General features: G+C 36.2%; 1 protein-coding gene and 1 long non-coding RNA gene across 3 annotated transcripts in view; one reads left to right on the top strand and one right to left on the bottom strand.

The window, feature by feature from the left end:
* Positions 1–1,241: 1,241 nt before the first annotated feature.
* LOC114477011 (uncharacterized) lies at positions 1,242–10,642 on the top strand. Its single transcript, XR_003675654.1, has 3 exons — positions 1,242–1,252; positions 10,373–10,379; positions 10,515–10,642. It is a non-coding gene; the product is annotated as an uncharacterized LOC114477011 (long non-coding RNA).
* The window catches only part of LOC114477008 (semaphorin-4G-like), a 27,979-nt gene continuing 20,968 nt past the window's right edge, over positions 7,124–14,134 (bottom strand). For both annotated transcript variants that reach the window (XM_028469033.1, XM_028469034.1), the window contains exons 15-16: positions 11,712–13,933; positions 7,124–7,728 (exon numbers count right to left, since the gene is read on the bottom strand). In XM_028469033.1, coding sequence (XP_028324834.1) covers positions 12,930–13,933 — 1,004 coding nt within the window. In that variant the 3' untranslated portion in view covers positions 7,124–7,728; positions 11,712–12,929. The remainder of the gene's footprint in view (positions 7,729–11,711; positions 13,934–14,134) is intronic.

Genomic DNA, 14,134 nt, shown 5'->3' with positions numbered 1-14,134 from the left:
AGCTTCTGTAAAAAAAAATAAAAAATAAAAATAATAAAAAATAAAGCAACTTCCCCCCTTGGATAAATAAAGTATAAATAATTCTGATGTATGTATCTCTTCACTGTTAACGTGAACGTTAAAAGATAAATAAATCGATTAAGTAGTTTATATTCACAGTTATAGAAAAAGTTCTACAAACTTAATTATGTCAACTTAGTTGGAACATATTCTTCCATTTTGAGTTACTTTATTATTTTTTTGAGTAAATGTAACTATATTTGTTTATAAGTGTAAGCATAACTTAAAAACACAACGTAAGTACAACTTAGTAGCATTAAGTATGTACGGTAATTTTATGCTAGAAAGATAAAGTCCTGTTATTTCTGTTGTTTCAAATAAGGATTATTTTTGAAATACACTTCATTCATATTGCACTTTAATTTAACTGTTATCAAAAAGTACAACTCGCCAGTCATCATCCAACCTTTTAAGTTCTGGAAAAAATTAAGAAAATTAATTCTTAAAAAAAAAAAAAAAAAAAAAAAAAATTTAAGGCAATCAATTTTTGTTAGTGTTTCCTTTCATCTTATTAAAATTTCTACTTTGAGCCACTTTAACAAAAGCAGTTTCCCCCTGGGTTTGTTAAAGTGTTTTATTTACTTTGTTACTCAAGAGTTTCAGTGAAACTGGAAAACAGATGCAATCAAAACTCACTGAAGTGAGTGTAAGCTGAGCAGTGTGTGTGTGTGTGTGTGTGTGTGTGTGTCAGATTGTATGCTGATGTGTCACTATGAGGCAGTCAGTCAGCTGGGAGTGTCTATGTGTCACTCTCCCTGTTTGTTGCTGCTTTTATTTCCACTTCTTTGTCACTGTCAGTGTTTTAAAAAGGACTCAACAGGTTTATTTTTACTAAACATTTACACATCTATACAAACACAATCTTCTATACCACCCACTGTCCCACAGAGGAGCATATTTTTCTACAATCCCCCCCTCCCCCCCAAAAAAATGCCAAATTTGGACATTTTTTTCTTGGTCCAGGCACTTCATATAATCCAAAAATTCCTTCACATGTCAATATTAGTGTAACTTGAGTGTGTCAGAGTTTTGACAGGCATGTGTCTCCTTCTTCCTGGAGGAACTGTGACAGACTGACAGACAGACAGACAGACAGACAGATATGAAGGAAGCAGATAAAGAGCTGATTGATGCTCATGTGACAGCAGTGTCGTGTGGCTGTTCTGGAGTCAAACCGGTTGAGGAGGAAGCAGTGAAAGAAGCTTCCTCTGCTGCCATGAACCAGCAACAATGTCTGTTTGTTTTTAACTCCAAGAAAGCACGACACACATCTATTTGTCACTCCAATAGACAAGCTTTCATTTGGGTGACAAAAAACATTCAGTGTGAAAGAAGATATTTCATGTGTATGAGTCTGTTTCACGGCACCATTTATTATTATACAGCGTTATTGTGTTTCTGCCAGTATCTTTATATGTGTTTGGGAATCCCAGTGGATTTAGCTTCATTGATTCATTTTTAATCTTTAACTCATTCTGACAGTTGAAACTATATTTCTGTCACATTTCATAAGCGGCAAAGATGTCATAGGACCTAGGTTCCCAAAGTGGGGTACTGGTACCCCCAGGGGTACGCTAATTGTCATAGGGGGTGCGTAAATACAAGTTTAAAACACTGACAACATTGGAAACTATAATATAAATAGAGCAGTTAATGCTAATGCTAATGCTAATGCTAAAGGCTAAGCCTAAGAATCAGAATCTTTTTACAGAATCGTACATTTACATATACGAGAAATTTGTCTTTGTGTATTGGTGCGAAAAAAGAAGAAGAAAAAAAAAAACAAGGCTAAAATAACAAGTACTTCAATAAAAATAAAATATAAGAAGCAATTACCAAAATATAAAGTAGAATTAAAAAAAAGTTATTGCTATTGCTGATGAATGCTAGGTAAATCCTATTGCTAGGCTAATGATAATGCTAGGTTAAAGCTAATACTAGGTCAATATCAATGCTAGGATAATGCTATTTCTAGGCTAATGATAATACAAGGTTAAAGCTAATACTAGGTCAATATTAATGGTAGGCTAATGTTAATGCTGGGTTAATGTTATTGCTATGCTAATGTTTATGATGATGCTAGGTTGATGCTATTGCTAGGTTATTGCTATTGCTAGGCTAATGCTAATGATCAGCTAATGCAGTGTGACTCAGACCAGTGTCTGAAACCTCATTTGTATTTTTTTCAGGAAATGCAATTCTTCTTCTTCTTCTTCTTCTTCTTCTTATTATTATTATTATTATTATGTAAATAAATAATGTAAATTTATCGTAGGGCTACATTGTTTTTGACATGACATTATTTTATTTGTGTGCAGGAGTAGGGGGTACATGGGTTCAGGTCATTTTTGTTTTTGACAGATTGCAATTCATTTGACACTAAGGATGCAAAAAAATGTAAGATTAAAAAAAGAAAAATTTTTTTTACAAACAATCGATTCGCGAACATATCGTGATATTTCACAGTGTGATCATTGTATTGATCCAAAAAATGTCCAAATCAATTTTTCAATCACCTTTTAATGAAAAAAATCATTTCATTGTGCTAAGATAGACATAGCGCATAAACTCCAAATCACTAGGTGTCATAAAAAATACTGGGCAGCACTTTTATAGATGTATGCGTTTATAATTTAATAATTCAAGAACTTAACACAATCAGAATCTGTTGAAGAAGTAATTAAAATTATTAAAATTAAATTACAGTTAGTCACCATTTACTTGCTCTCACAAGTTAAAAAAAATAAAAAATAAATAGTATTTCATACCATTTTGTACTTGTCAAGGTGCAATTTTCATTTATTGATATCCCAATGTATCGTTATGTATGTTCATGCTGAACTTCCCTATTTGGCACAAGTGTTTCTTGTACGTTGGACATGCACACAACTGTAGGGTGTGGCTCTTCTGCTAAATCCATAAAACAAAAGCAAAGCGTCTCGTGTTACAAATAGGATTTTAAAACGTTGAAGCTGTGGAAGAGGAAGCAGAGATGATGCAGACAGGTGAAGAACATGAAAGAAGGTTGTGATGATGTGATCCTCACACCTTCATCAAGGCCTGATGTCAGTGAGATAAAAAATCCATTTTTTAATCTTCATCTATTGCTCTGCTCCTTTCATCAGCCTCTCTTTGGACTGAAATGATCAAATATCCGTGGCTGGGATTGAAACGATGGAAGAAAAGCATCTGCTGAGTGAAGACATTTTCTATGTCATCCAGGAATAGCCACAGTTTGATCTCCCATCACTTCTATAACATCTTTATTTCCTCTCAATCATTTGTTTGTCTTTTTCCTAAACTTTGACGACAATGAACCCTATTTCCCATTGATACATGATGAAATCCAATATTGTGACACTGCCTGATTCCACCCATTCTGTAAAAACATGTCAGTGTATTCATTAATGGCGTCACAGTGTGTAATAATTAAGTGTGTTTTAAGCTGTGATGCACTGACAGGCTGTTCACTACACACCAGCTCACACCCTAAGTCATTTCTGACAAGCTTACAAGGGGGTGTCACTACTACTTTTTACTCCACTACATTTCTATGGATGTTCTTGTTTTTTTTTTTTTTTTTTCCCCCATTGTTTCAGTTCTGACACAGGTGGTCCCAGTTCTACCGTCCTTTTACTACGTCATGCTGGTCAGCGCAAGAACCAATCAGAAAGAGGCAAGTCACGTCCAGTATTGATGTCGTCCTTGGACCCACATTTAGCCACAGTCATTAAATTGCGACCCAGAGTTCAACCATCCAAATTTAGTTTTTCAAAAATAGCTGTTGATAACACACGTAAATCTATGTATTTACTATCTATGTGTAACATGCATTTCACAGCATGCCTGTCAAAAGAAAGGTTTCTTTCAAAATAAAAGACAAGTCCGACATGAGAGCTGTTAAGTATTTATTTATTTTTGACCAGCTGTCCGCGACCCACTTTTGGGTCCCGAACCACCAGTTGAGAATTGTTGGTTTGGACAACTGTTTTGACAGAGAGTGATGGAGATACTCCACCCGAGCATCCATGGATATATTTCAGGTTTTTGAAACCAAAAGTCATTTAACTCATTAAACTCATACTGAACATTACATTTTATTTGTTCTTGAGTGTTTGTTAAATAAATCTCATGATACTCAAATGTTGCTATAAGTTTTTGCGGCAGTAATAGTTGTTAGTTCGATTGTTGGCAAATGAATCAGTTGTTTTGATGATGATGTATGTATTTGTGTAATGTTGAGCCTATTGAACACTAGCTATTTGTTCATTCTGTGATTAATGGTGATTTGGTTGTTTTCTACACTGTCTTGCATTGTTTATGAGAGCTGCATATTTATTAAAAAAACAAATATAAAAACAATATATATAGATATATATATATATATATATATATTGTGTTGTTGTGTTTTTGTGCAATGACAAATAAAATGCTTGTGATTAAACTCAAACCTTAAATGTTATTGTATAGTTAATGAAACACCATAGTGTTATTCGCTTCCATCAGTCTTCCCCAGGGCAGCTGCGGCTACAATTGTAGCTTACCACCACTAAAGTGCGGAGTGAAAGAATAATCCCTTCATTCTGTAAAGCGACTTTGAGTGTCCAACAAAGCGATATATAAAATTTATGCATTATTATTATTATTATTATTATTATTATTATTATTATTATTATTAATTTTTACTTCAGTACTATAAAAATGTAACACATTGTCCAACAGTGTTTTCTTATTTGCAATTATGATGATGGAGGATAATTTTAATTACTTTCAATACTTTAGTCATTTATTACGCACATATTTCAGTACTTTCACTTTAGTAATATTTTGACTGAGTGACTTTTTCTTGTATTAGAGTAGTTTTCGACAAGGAATATCTGTATTTTCACTCAACTAATAAATGTGAATATACGTTGTCCACTTCTTCACTTCAGAGAAAGCCATAACCAAGAGGAGAACATGCAAACTGGGGACGGGACTTGGATAACAGGGGAAGGGACTTAGATCAGCAAACTGCTTCACTCGTCTCCTTTTTCGGCATGTACAAAAAAAAAAAAAAAAAAGAATAACAAAACTTCTGTGAATGCAACCATGTCGGAAATAAACTGAATAAATAAATAAAAATAAATAAATACATGCAGATACTAATATTAACATCTATAGGTTAAACTCTTGCACTTTGTGGCTTTTGTATGAATAAAACAGGTGTAGATGATGGTGTATATTTGGAGTTTCCTTTCTGTATCTGGTTCTCAAAGATCAATGAAATAATCACCTGTTATGTTGTGCACCTGAAACCACCTGAGTGACTGACACTTCTAGAAACAACACCACGTGAGCACTGGAAACTTCCCCGTCCTCGTGTCTGCTGCAGAACAAGATCTTCTTGCTGACTCATTAAAATGACTCACATCAATGTCAGTATTGCACTGCCCGAGTTTGTCAGTCAATCAAAAGTTGACGCCTGGAAAAACCTGGAACGACATGCATCACCGGCCTGTCTTGTACTTACAGTACAGTATGTGTGTTTGCCTCATGCCACGGGTACTGCGTGTTTACAACTATTATCAAAACAAACAAAACATAATTACAGTGTTCATTCCTATTAAAAAAACCTGTTAGAAATATGTTTTATTAACTGTCAGAATCCAGGGGCAGTGCATGATTTTTGTTAGTTGAGTTTTTTCATTTTCAGTCTCGTGTTTACTTTTTCACATCAGTTCATTTATGTATTAAAAATCTGGTCCAAATTCAGATGATTTTGTATTTTGTTTCTCTTAGTCATGTTTTAGTCAGTGGTAATTCTGACAGGAAATGTTATTTTAGTCATAGCCTTGACTCAAATAAAATGCAGTTTTTATCAAAATTTCATCACCAGGATTATTTCAGTATAATTTTAGTCAACTAAATGACACTAAAGCTGATATCCGGAGTTTCAATGTCCCTCCCTCAACAGCCTCACTTCCTGCCTCTTCTGTGATGTGAAAAAGAAAAACTGTTTTATTACAAAAGTCCACGTGGGAGTCAGTCATTTTTAAATAAAAAAAAAAAAACGGTTTAAATCTGACCATTATCACGTTAGGAAATATTGTTTTAAGTGGTTAAACATAAAGAAAGAAATCATTTTCTTTCAAATAAGAGGGAAAACGCTGTGAAAGTAGTGAAAGTAGTGTCATTTTAAAGACACGTTGAGTCAAACAAGGTAAACCTTTTTAAGAAAATTACATTTCACAAACAAATCACACAGTACTTATAATTTCAACCAATCAGGGGGTTATGAAATAAATTGTTTAACTGCGAGATCATTATCTTGCAGTTCATTGCCATCATCCATCTTGACATAATGACTATGAATTAAATCTGCTGACTGATCATTAAAAGATGAATTTGCAGTCAAAATGCATTTTTTTTTTGTGTATTCTGTCTCTGTGAGCAATATTCAGCTTCAAATAACTGCTAGAAATGATATCGTCTACATGATAAATGCCATATTTATTCAGTTGAAATTATGTGAGGTGCCACATAACGTTCCTCACGCTGCCCATTCTGCAAAAATCACGCCTATACCAATAAAAGTGCATTGCTCTCGCTATACGCACTGAAGTTGCACGGCCTGGTCTGAGGCGCTCTTCATGAGAAGGAAGCATTTCAGAGTTGAAATGATGTTCACGATGATGATTTTAATGATACATTTTAAAATAGATCGGTTTTAGGGTCCTGTTACGGTGTTTTCGGACCACTTGTGTCAATTAAACCATCATAAGGATACTTAAAGAATTTGTCATTTTGATTTTTTTGAAACATGTTCTTATTTGGCAACTACTGCCTACGTTTTTTGCCATTGGACAAATACAAACGTAAGCTAGCTTGCAGGGTCAATGTGCTATAAGCCAGTGCCATGAAATCGGAACGTTTTAGGCCTATTGAGAAAACAAACAAGACGTTTATTATTGGACTGTATTAAATATGGAGAAATAAAATACAATTCAACAGGCAGTGCTGATGAGAATCAAGTGTCATGGAATTTAAAAACACAAGTGAAATGTAAAACAATTAGAGAGTATTCAAATTTTCAAAGATCAAGTTTTATTTCTTGTAGTTTAATCATTCGTTTCTATGGTGGTGGTTCCAGCCTCTGCATGCATTTGGCTATTGTGCTTTTATTTTATTTTTTACTATCACACTCTGTGCAACAGCCCTCACAAGTCGTAACATGAAACATAGTTATTTTCCAAAAGTACAAAATGATATAATAAATAAAATACACCTCTTTTTAAAATCCTTATCATCAGATTTATTTTTTTTTTTGGCTCAAAAAGCATATTTTTAAAAGGTCCACCTTGGCACTTATTAACACAGCCATGTTTTCATGACAGACAGAAACAAATTTGTTGAAAGACTTCATGCAGCATGAGTTCAGAGGAAAAATCCGACGGTGAGTCACAAGAAGAAAGAAAAGGCTTCACTTTTATAAACGACCTTCTGAGAAAAGATTTGCTTGCTCCACTAAGGTCGATGATATCTCAGTTTCGGGAGCTGCAGTGAATTTAATGTTTTCCATCAACAGACACGAATCTCACTCTGCTGCTCATTAGAGGAAAAACGCTGACTCGGGCGAGGAGGAGGTTGGACTTTCACATCGACATGTGCTCGTCCTGTACCTGCAAACTGAAGAGAAAGACAGTGTTCAGACATATTGTAGGAATGACATACAGCAGCTCAGACTTAAACCTTATTTCATGTGCAAAATGTCATGATTTTTGATCATACTTCTTAAATAAAATAATTTTTTGTTATTAAATCCAGCATTATTCTTAAAGACATCTCGTTTCACACTTTCTGCTGAGGTGTAAATAGTATTAATATTTCCTACTCAAGTAGAAGTACTGTTACTTGGTTGAAATTGTACGCAAGTACAAGTAAAAAGAAGCTCAATTAAATAGTACTCAAAGTAAAAGTTACTTTCACCCTCCACGTTTATTTTTGGTAAAAAAAAATCATCTTGCCACGGTTCCCTTGCATACAGTAAACATCTCATGTATAAACTTAAAAAGGAAGAGACAAACTTCATTTAATTTCCACTAAAGCATCTGTAGAAAAGAACAGGTTTGTTAACATGCTGTGTGCCAACAACTACAAATAAAATAAAAAAATAACATATAATCTGCCTGTGGCTTTTAAACCAACGTTGACTTTAGTGCAACTTAACTGAAGTATATGCCAAGAACAACAAATACATGCAGAAAGTTAGTGCTTTCTTTTTAGATTTTATTGAAAAAACACAAGCTGGTCATTATTCCCAGGTTTCAGGGCACTTCTTTGTGCAGTTACAATGTCTCCTGCAGTGGAAGACTTTCCTAGTTAAAAAAAAAAAAACATATATATATGTTTTTTATTTTAAAAAATCCGAGAATCGCGCGACGTAATATCGCGATATATCGCCGAATTTATTTTTTTTCCAACAACCTTACTTTTTAAAAAATAAACTTAAGTACAAGTAAAATGACAGATTTAGCAATATACTCAAAAAAGTTCCCATAAAAGCAACTCATTTACAGTAACGTGAGTACTTGTAATCCATTACTTTCACCTCTGGGTAGTGGTGAAAATCCTCTGCTTTAGAATGAGGTCAAAGGGCTTTGACGAAAGCTTTTGAAGTGTAATATGTGCAGCTGCACTTTCATCCTCTCGTCTTTGATCAACGCTGCTAAATGAAAAACCTGTGCTGCATCTCAACACTGACATCAAAGCAGTGCTCAGTCTAAACGCAATTACGCATCACTAACGCAAATGGACACGCGCTCAAATTCTATTTAACAAACATGGGGTGTGTTTAACAGATTTTTTTTTTTTTTTTAATACCTTCACTCTCATCAAAACGAAACATTAAACCACACCCAGAGCTGGAGGGGATGAGAAAATAATTGGGAGCTTTAATGAACGTCAGCGCGTAAACGACTGGGGAGATTTGCAGCTCGTCGTCTTTCCTCAGCGAGGTCAGGCTTGTCATGAGACAAGTGTGTAATTACAGCTCGACTCAGCGTGAGGAACGACAGTGACGCAGCATCAACAGTCTGATTAAGGAGAAAGTAATGAAGAAATGTTATTGACTCAGCCCACACTCACACACACACACACACACACACAGAAGAAATAAACAATAACTCAAGCTGCATGAATGGACTATAATTAGCGTACCAGAGTGTCTGTAATAACAACAATTATATACCTTAGATACACCTGCTCCAAAAACACTGAGCTGCACGTTGGGCTGCTCAATTATTAAAAAATTCGATTACGATTTTGATTATTGCACCCAACGATTACAAAAAAAACATAACCGAAAAAAAAAACGATTATTACATTTTTTTTTTTTTTTTTCACACATGTTTTAATCGCTAAATAAATAGAACCCACTATTTTGTATATCTACAAATAATAAAGCTTGGCACACACATGTTATTAATACTAACTTTGAGTTGTTTAATCCATGCACATGCAAGCTCCTCCCCTCTGCCCCGCCCCTCTCAAAGCCACAGCTAGCCTGCAGGCCAACACGAGGAAAGTTGTTGCTAGTCTTTAAACATAGCAGGAGAAACGCAGTAAAAACGCTTTGTAAACAAGTGGCAAGTCAAATTCTCTTCTATTTAAATGGGAGCAAAGACACATCATGTACAATAAGTGTTTTGTTTTAGTACAAATGTGAACATCCTTGATTTTAGTGTTTGAAGCATTTTATTTATGTTTAAAAATATATTTTTAATGCTTTTTTTGTACAACAAAATAAATAACTTTTTGGTTGACAAATAATCGTTTGAATAATCGTGATTTCAATTATGACTAAAATACATTTTTATATTTAAAAAAAAAAAGAAATAATAATAATAATTTTTTTCTATAATCGAGCAGCCCTAGCTGCACGTGTGTTAAAACACAAAGAATGTAAAATAACTTCACAGTCTGTGTGATGGTCGACTAATGCAGTGGTTCTAGTGATCCTCAAAATAAAGGTGCCAGAGACAGGGGACCCCCACTGTGTCTGAAGGTGGTTGAACACAGACCTTCCATAAAGTCAGCCAAATGATGGTCCATTGTCACATGAATCTATAATAACCACATTTATCTATTTATTTATCTGAATAATATCCACTGTTATCCAGGAAGTGTTACTATTATTTGCGCCATAGTATATAGTTATCTTAAAGAGGTAAATCATTTTTTAATCAGAAATAAAATGGGTTCAAAGTGACCAAAAATGGTGGAAAAGGTGGTGAAATGGGGTTTTAAAAAAAAAAAAAAACAACAGAAATAGGTTAAAAGTTGCAAATTAGAGTGGCCAAAAACAGACAGAAAAAGTGGTAAAAATGGTTCAAAGTGTCAATATTGGATTAAAAGTGGCAAAAAATTGTGGGTGTGGGTTGTGGTAATGTAATTTAAAAAGTAGGAATTATTAGCTGGCAAATAATGGGCATGACAAATCATGAATGTGGTTAAATTGGCAAAAAAATAAGCATGACAGATGGTGAAAAAAGTTTAAAAGTGACGATAATGGGTCAATACATGCGATATTAGGTGGAAAAAGTGGTGAAAAGGGTTTATAAGTGTCAGAAATGTCTTAAAAGTGGAAAAAAAGCATTTAAATTTGATGGCGAAGTGGCAGAAATGGGAGTAATGTAGCAAAAATGCATTAAAAGGAGCAAAAATATGAAAAAGTGTTTAGTGTATAGGAGAAGAAAAAGGCTAAAAATATGCTAGTTGTTCAAATATTAATAATAATAATGGCTTGGATTTATAAAGCGCTTTTTTCGGGGAGACTCAAAGCACGTACAGAAGCCATTATTCATTCACGCCTGTCATACCAGTTGTGGTAAGCTACAATGTAGCCACAGCTGCCCTGGGGCACACTGACAAGAAGCGTGGCAGCATTTTGCACCTACAACCATCAACAACATTCATGCACAATTTATACCCATTCATACGAGGCAATGTGGGTAAAGAGCCTAGCCCATGGACACAACGACAATGACTCGGATAGAGTGGGATTCGAACCCCCAGCCCTTTGGTTATTGGACAACCCACTCCATTATACAGTATATAGAAAAATGTAATAAATAAGTTTAATTGAAATCATATTTTATCAATTACTCACTATGTGGTACGTCATGTATTTTATCAAATCAATTAAAACATTACTTAAATATAGTTATAACATCCATATTTGACATTTCCTTTGTTAATGTTGGTTCATCAGCAGTTTTTGCTTCACTAAACTGTTTTTTTATGTTATACATTTCTAAAATACATTTAAGTTTTTATGTTTAAAGTATTTTTTTGAAACAAAACTCATCTGGTTGGCAGATTGGTGCATATATATCTAAATATTAAAGACAGATTCAATATATTATTGTTTAGAGCTCAAGAAATATAACCCTGCTCTTTGATATATTGCTATATAGTTGTTTGACTATATATATATATTTATGTGTAAATAAATATAGAGCATCTGTTGTGGGATTGGGAATCAGAACTGACACAGCAGATTATTGTGATGGGCGAGCGCTAAACTACCCGCGTCTTTAAGTGCTTGTTTGGCAAAGCCCCTGTGAGGCAGACGTGTTGGGGAAAATAGACAGAAAAAAAAGCTTCTTCACCTTGAATGCACTTGTGGGACATCTTCATCCTCCTCCGTTGATTCCCCAGGGCTTCGCTCTCAGCAGTGGTGGATTCACACACCGTTTAAACACTGTTGCTGCCGTTTTGAATTCCTAGTGGTTGTAGTTGTTCCTCAGAGGTTTTTCTTTTTTTTTTTTTTAACAACAAAAAAACCGAAAATGTCCAAGAAAAGTCCTCCAACGTGTGGCTCCGACCTCCTTAAATAGTCCTTTAGTTAGAGCACAGTAAAAAATGTCTATAGAGTGCAATGATAAAACCGTTAATACTGTCAAACATCAGTTTTCCCATCGATACTTGGTGAGATAATCATTATTTAATATTCATATCTCATAGATAATTATTACTCTTCTTTTAGGTATGAATTTAACTAAAATTGCACATCAATCATGTGTATGTAAAATATTGATTATATGTATGCATAGAAAATCAAAAGTGGTTAGTACCTGGCTTTAACTTCAGTTTACTATTAATAACTAAAAGCCTGTTGAAAACTTTTACTAATGAATGATTGTTAAGACTTTTTTTTTAAGGTTTCTATTCATTTTACTGCCAGGAGAAAAATACACAATTAGTTTTTGACCAGCTTTTTTACAAATAAATAGGGTGAAACACAGTGTAAATCATTTAAAACTTTGTAAAGAGTAAATAGTTCCTTCATTAAAGACTGTTCATAATATTAAATACTGATTAGTTCACCATTTGTCTCTGACGGCTGGTGTGGCATTAGTGACATTAGTCTGTTCTGTTGGTTATTGCAGTCCATTTATCTGAAACGAGCATCCGTCCTCCCGTTGTCCATCTCTCAGTGTGAACAATGAGTGAACGTCAGGTTGTTTTAAATGCATAGGCCATCTGGGCACTTGTCAGTGGAAACAAACTTTGGCTATCTGCCCTGACAGGCTCAACTCAACACATGTAAATATATTCAGCTCTGTGGACTCAGAGATGTTTCTCCTGCTGAGAACCCAACTGGGATGCTCTGAACCTACTTTAGTCAGAAAGTACTGAGGTGAGGTAGATGACTTTTTAGTGTTTTAGTGCTCTTTCACCAGTTTGTGTTTGTTGATGTAGGAGAGCAGGTTCATTAACCCAGAACGTCTCAGTGTGGAGAACTAAAAAAAAGATAGTAAGTAGTTTTTTTGCTTTAGGCCACAGTATAAATATGAAGTCCTGAGACACAGGGAGCTCCTTATGCTTTACACAGAGCTCTCGTCCGGCCTAGGCAGCAGCTGGGTGTGTTTCCTCTTTTCTAAGATCCTGTTTAGCTCCTCAGAGAACGAGTGACATACCGGAGACGTGTTCTCAGAGTCACTCTGCCTCAGCAGCACGTAGCTGTTCCCGTTCATCCTCCTTAGGACGCTTGGCAGCGTGGCCGAAAGCCCGCTGGGAAAGTCACACTCTGGGGACGGTGTTGGTGGCGTGGGTGGGAGGGGCGGGGCTGGAGGGGGAGGAGACTCTATGTAGGGCGAGGTGTGACCCTCACCTGGTACAATTTGAAGGAAGCCTCCGTTTTCTACGTTGCCGTTATGCAGCTTAGTAACGCCGTTATAAACGCCGTTGCCGTTGCAGTGATTGGAGATGGTCTTGAGCTCCATGTGGGCGGAGCTTCGGTGCTGCTTCCTGCGTTTCTTACCGCTGTTGTAGGAGGCGGCAGCGGCGCGCAGAGAGTACTTTCCTCTGTTTCCCACTCGCAAGCAGAATCCCACGTAGACTAGGACCACAGTGAGGACCACACACAGGGCGCCCAGGATGGTGATCAGAGACAGGTACATGGCCTCCATGCCTCTGGGAGACATCAGCTCAGAGTGGGGGAGGAGGGGGGGAGGAGCGGGGGGCAGGAATCTCCCCGATGACGGTTGCTCTGTCGGAGCTTGAAATGTGGCAAAGGCACCGTAAGGGTCTTGAGTTGGTGCCACAGGCTGGGGAGGAGGTGGGTCGAGGCGAACGGTGACATTGTAGGTAACCATGGCAACCTTGATGTTGTTCTCCAGGGCGTAGCAGGCATACAGGCCGCTCTGGTCGCGCCGCGCCTCGATAATCAGCAGGCCGTCGGTGCCCGTTCTGAACCCAGAGTTGAGGTCGTAGCCCTGCACCTCATTGCCGTCCCGCGTCCAGAGTGGGGTTGCCAGGTTGGAGCTGAGCTCACACTGCAGCAACACATCGTCACCCACTTGCACGGAGCGGCTCCTCTGGATGACGTCTGAAACACCATCGAACAAATGTTAGGAAAAGCATCTTGATATGCCACACGTGAGGTGGGATGGATTATCTCTGCAAAGGAAAAGTGCTCACTAACATAGAATTAGACAGATTTGTGATCAATATTTGTGAAAAATAGCTCTTTTGTGTATATAGGAAATGTTTTAGATCTTTGAGTTCAGCTCATGCAAAATGGGAGCAA

This window comes from Gouania willdenowi, chromosome 15 (genome assembly GCF_900634775.1).
Source record: "Gouania willdenowi chromosome 15, fGouWil2.1, whole genome shotgun sequence".
Taxonomy (NCBI): Eukaryota; Metazoa; Chordata; class Actinopteri; order Blenniiformes; family Gobiesocidae; genus Gouania; species Gouania willdenowi.
The sequence above is the reverse complement of the archived record's forward strand: the minus strand, read 5'-3'. Positions and strand labels throughout refer to the sequence as shown.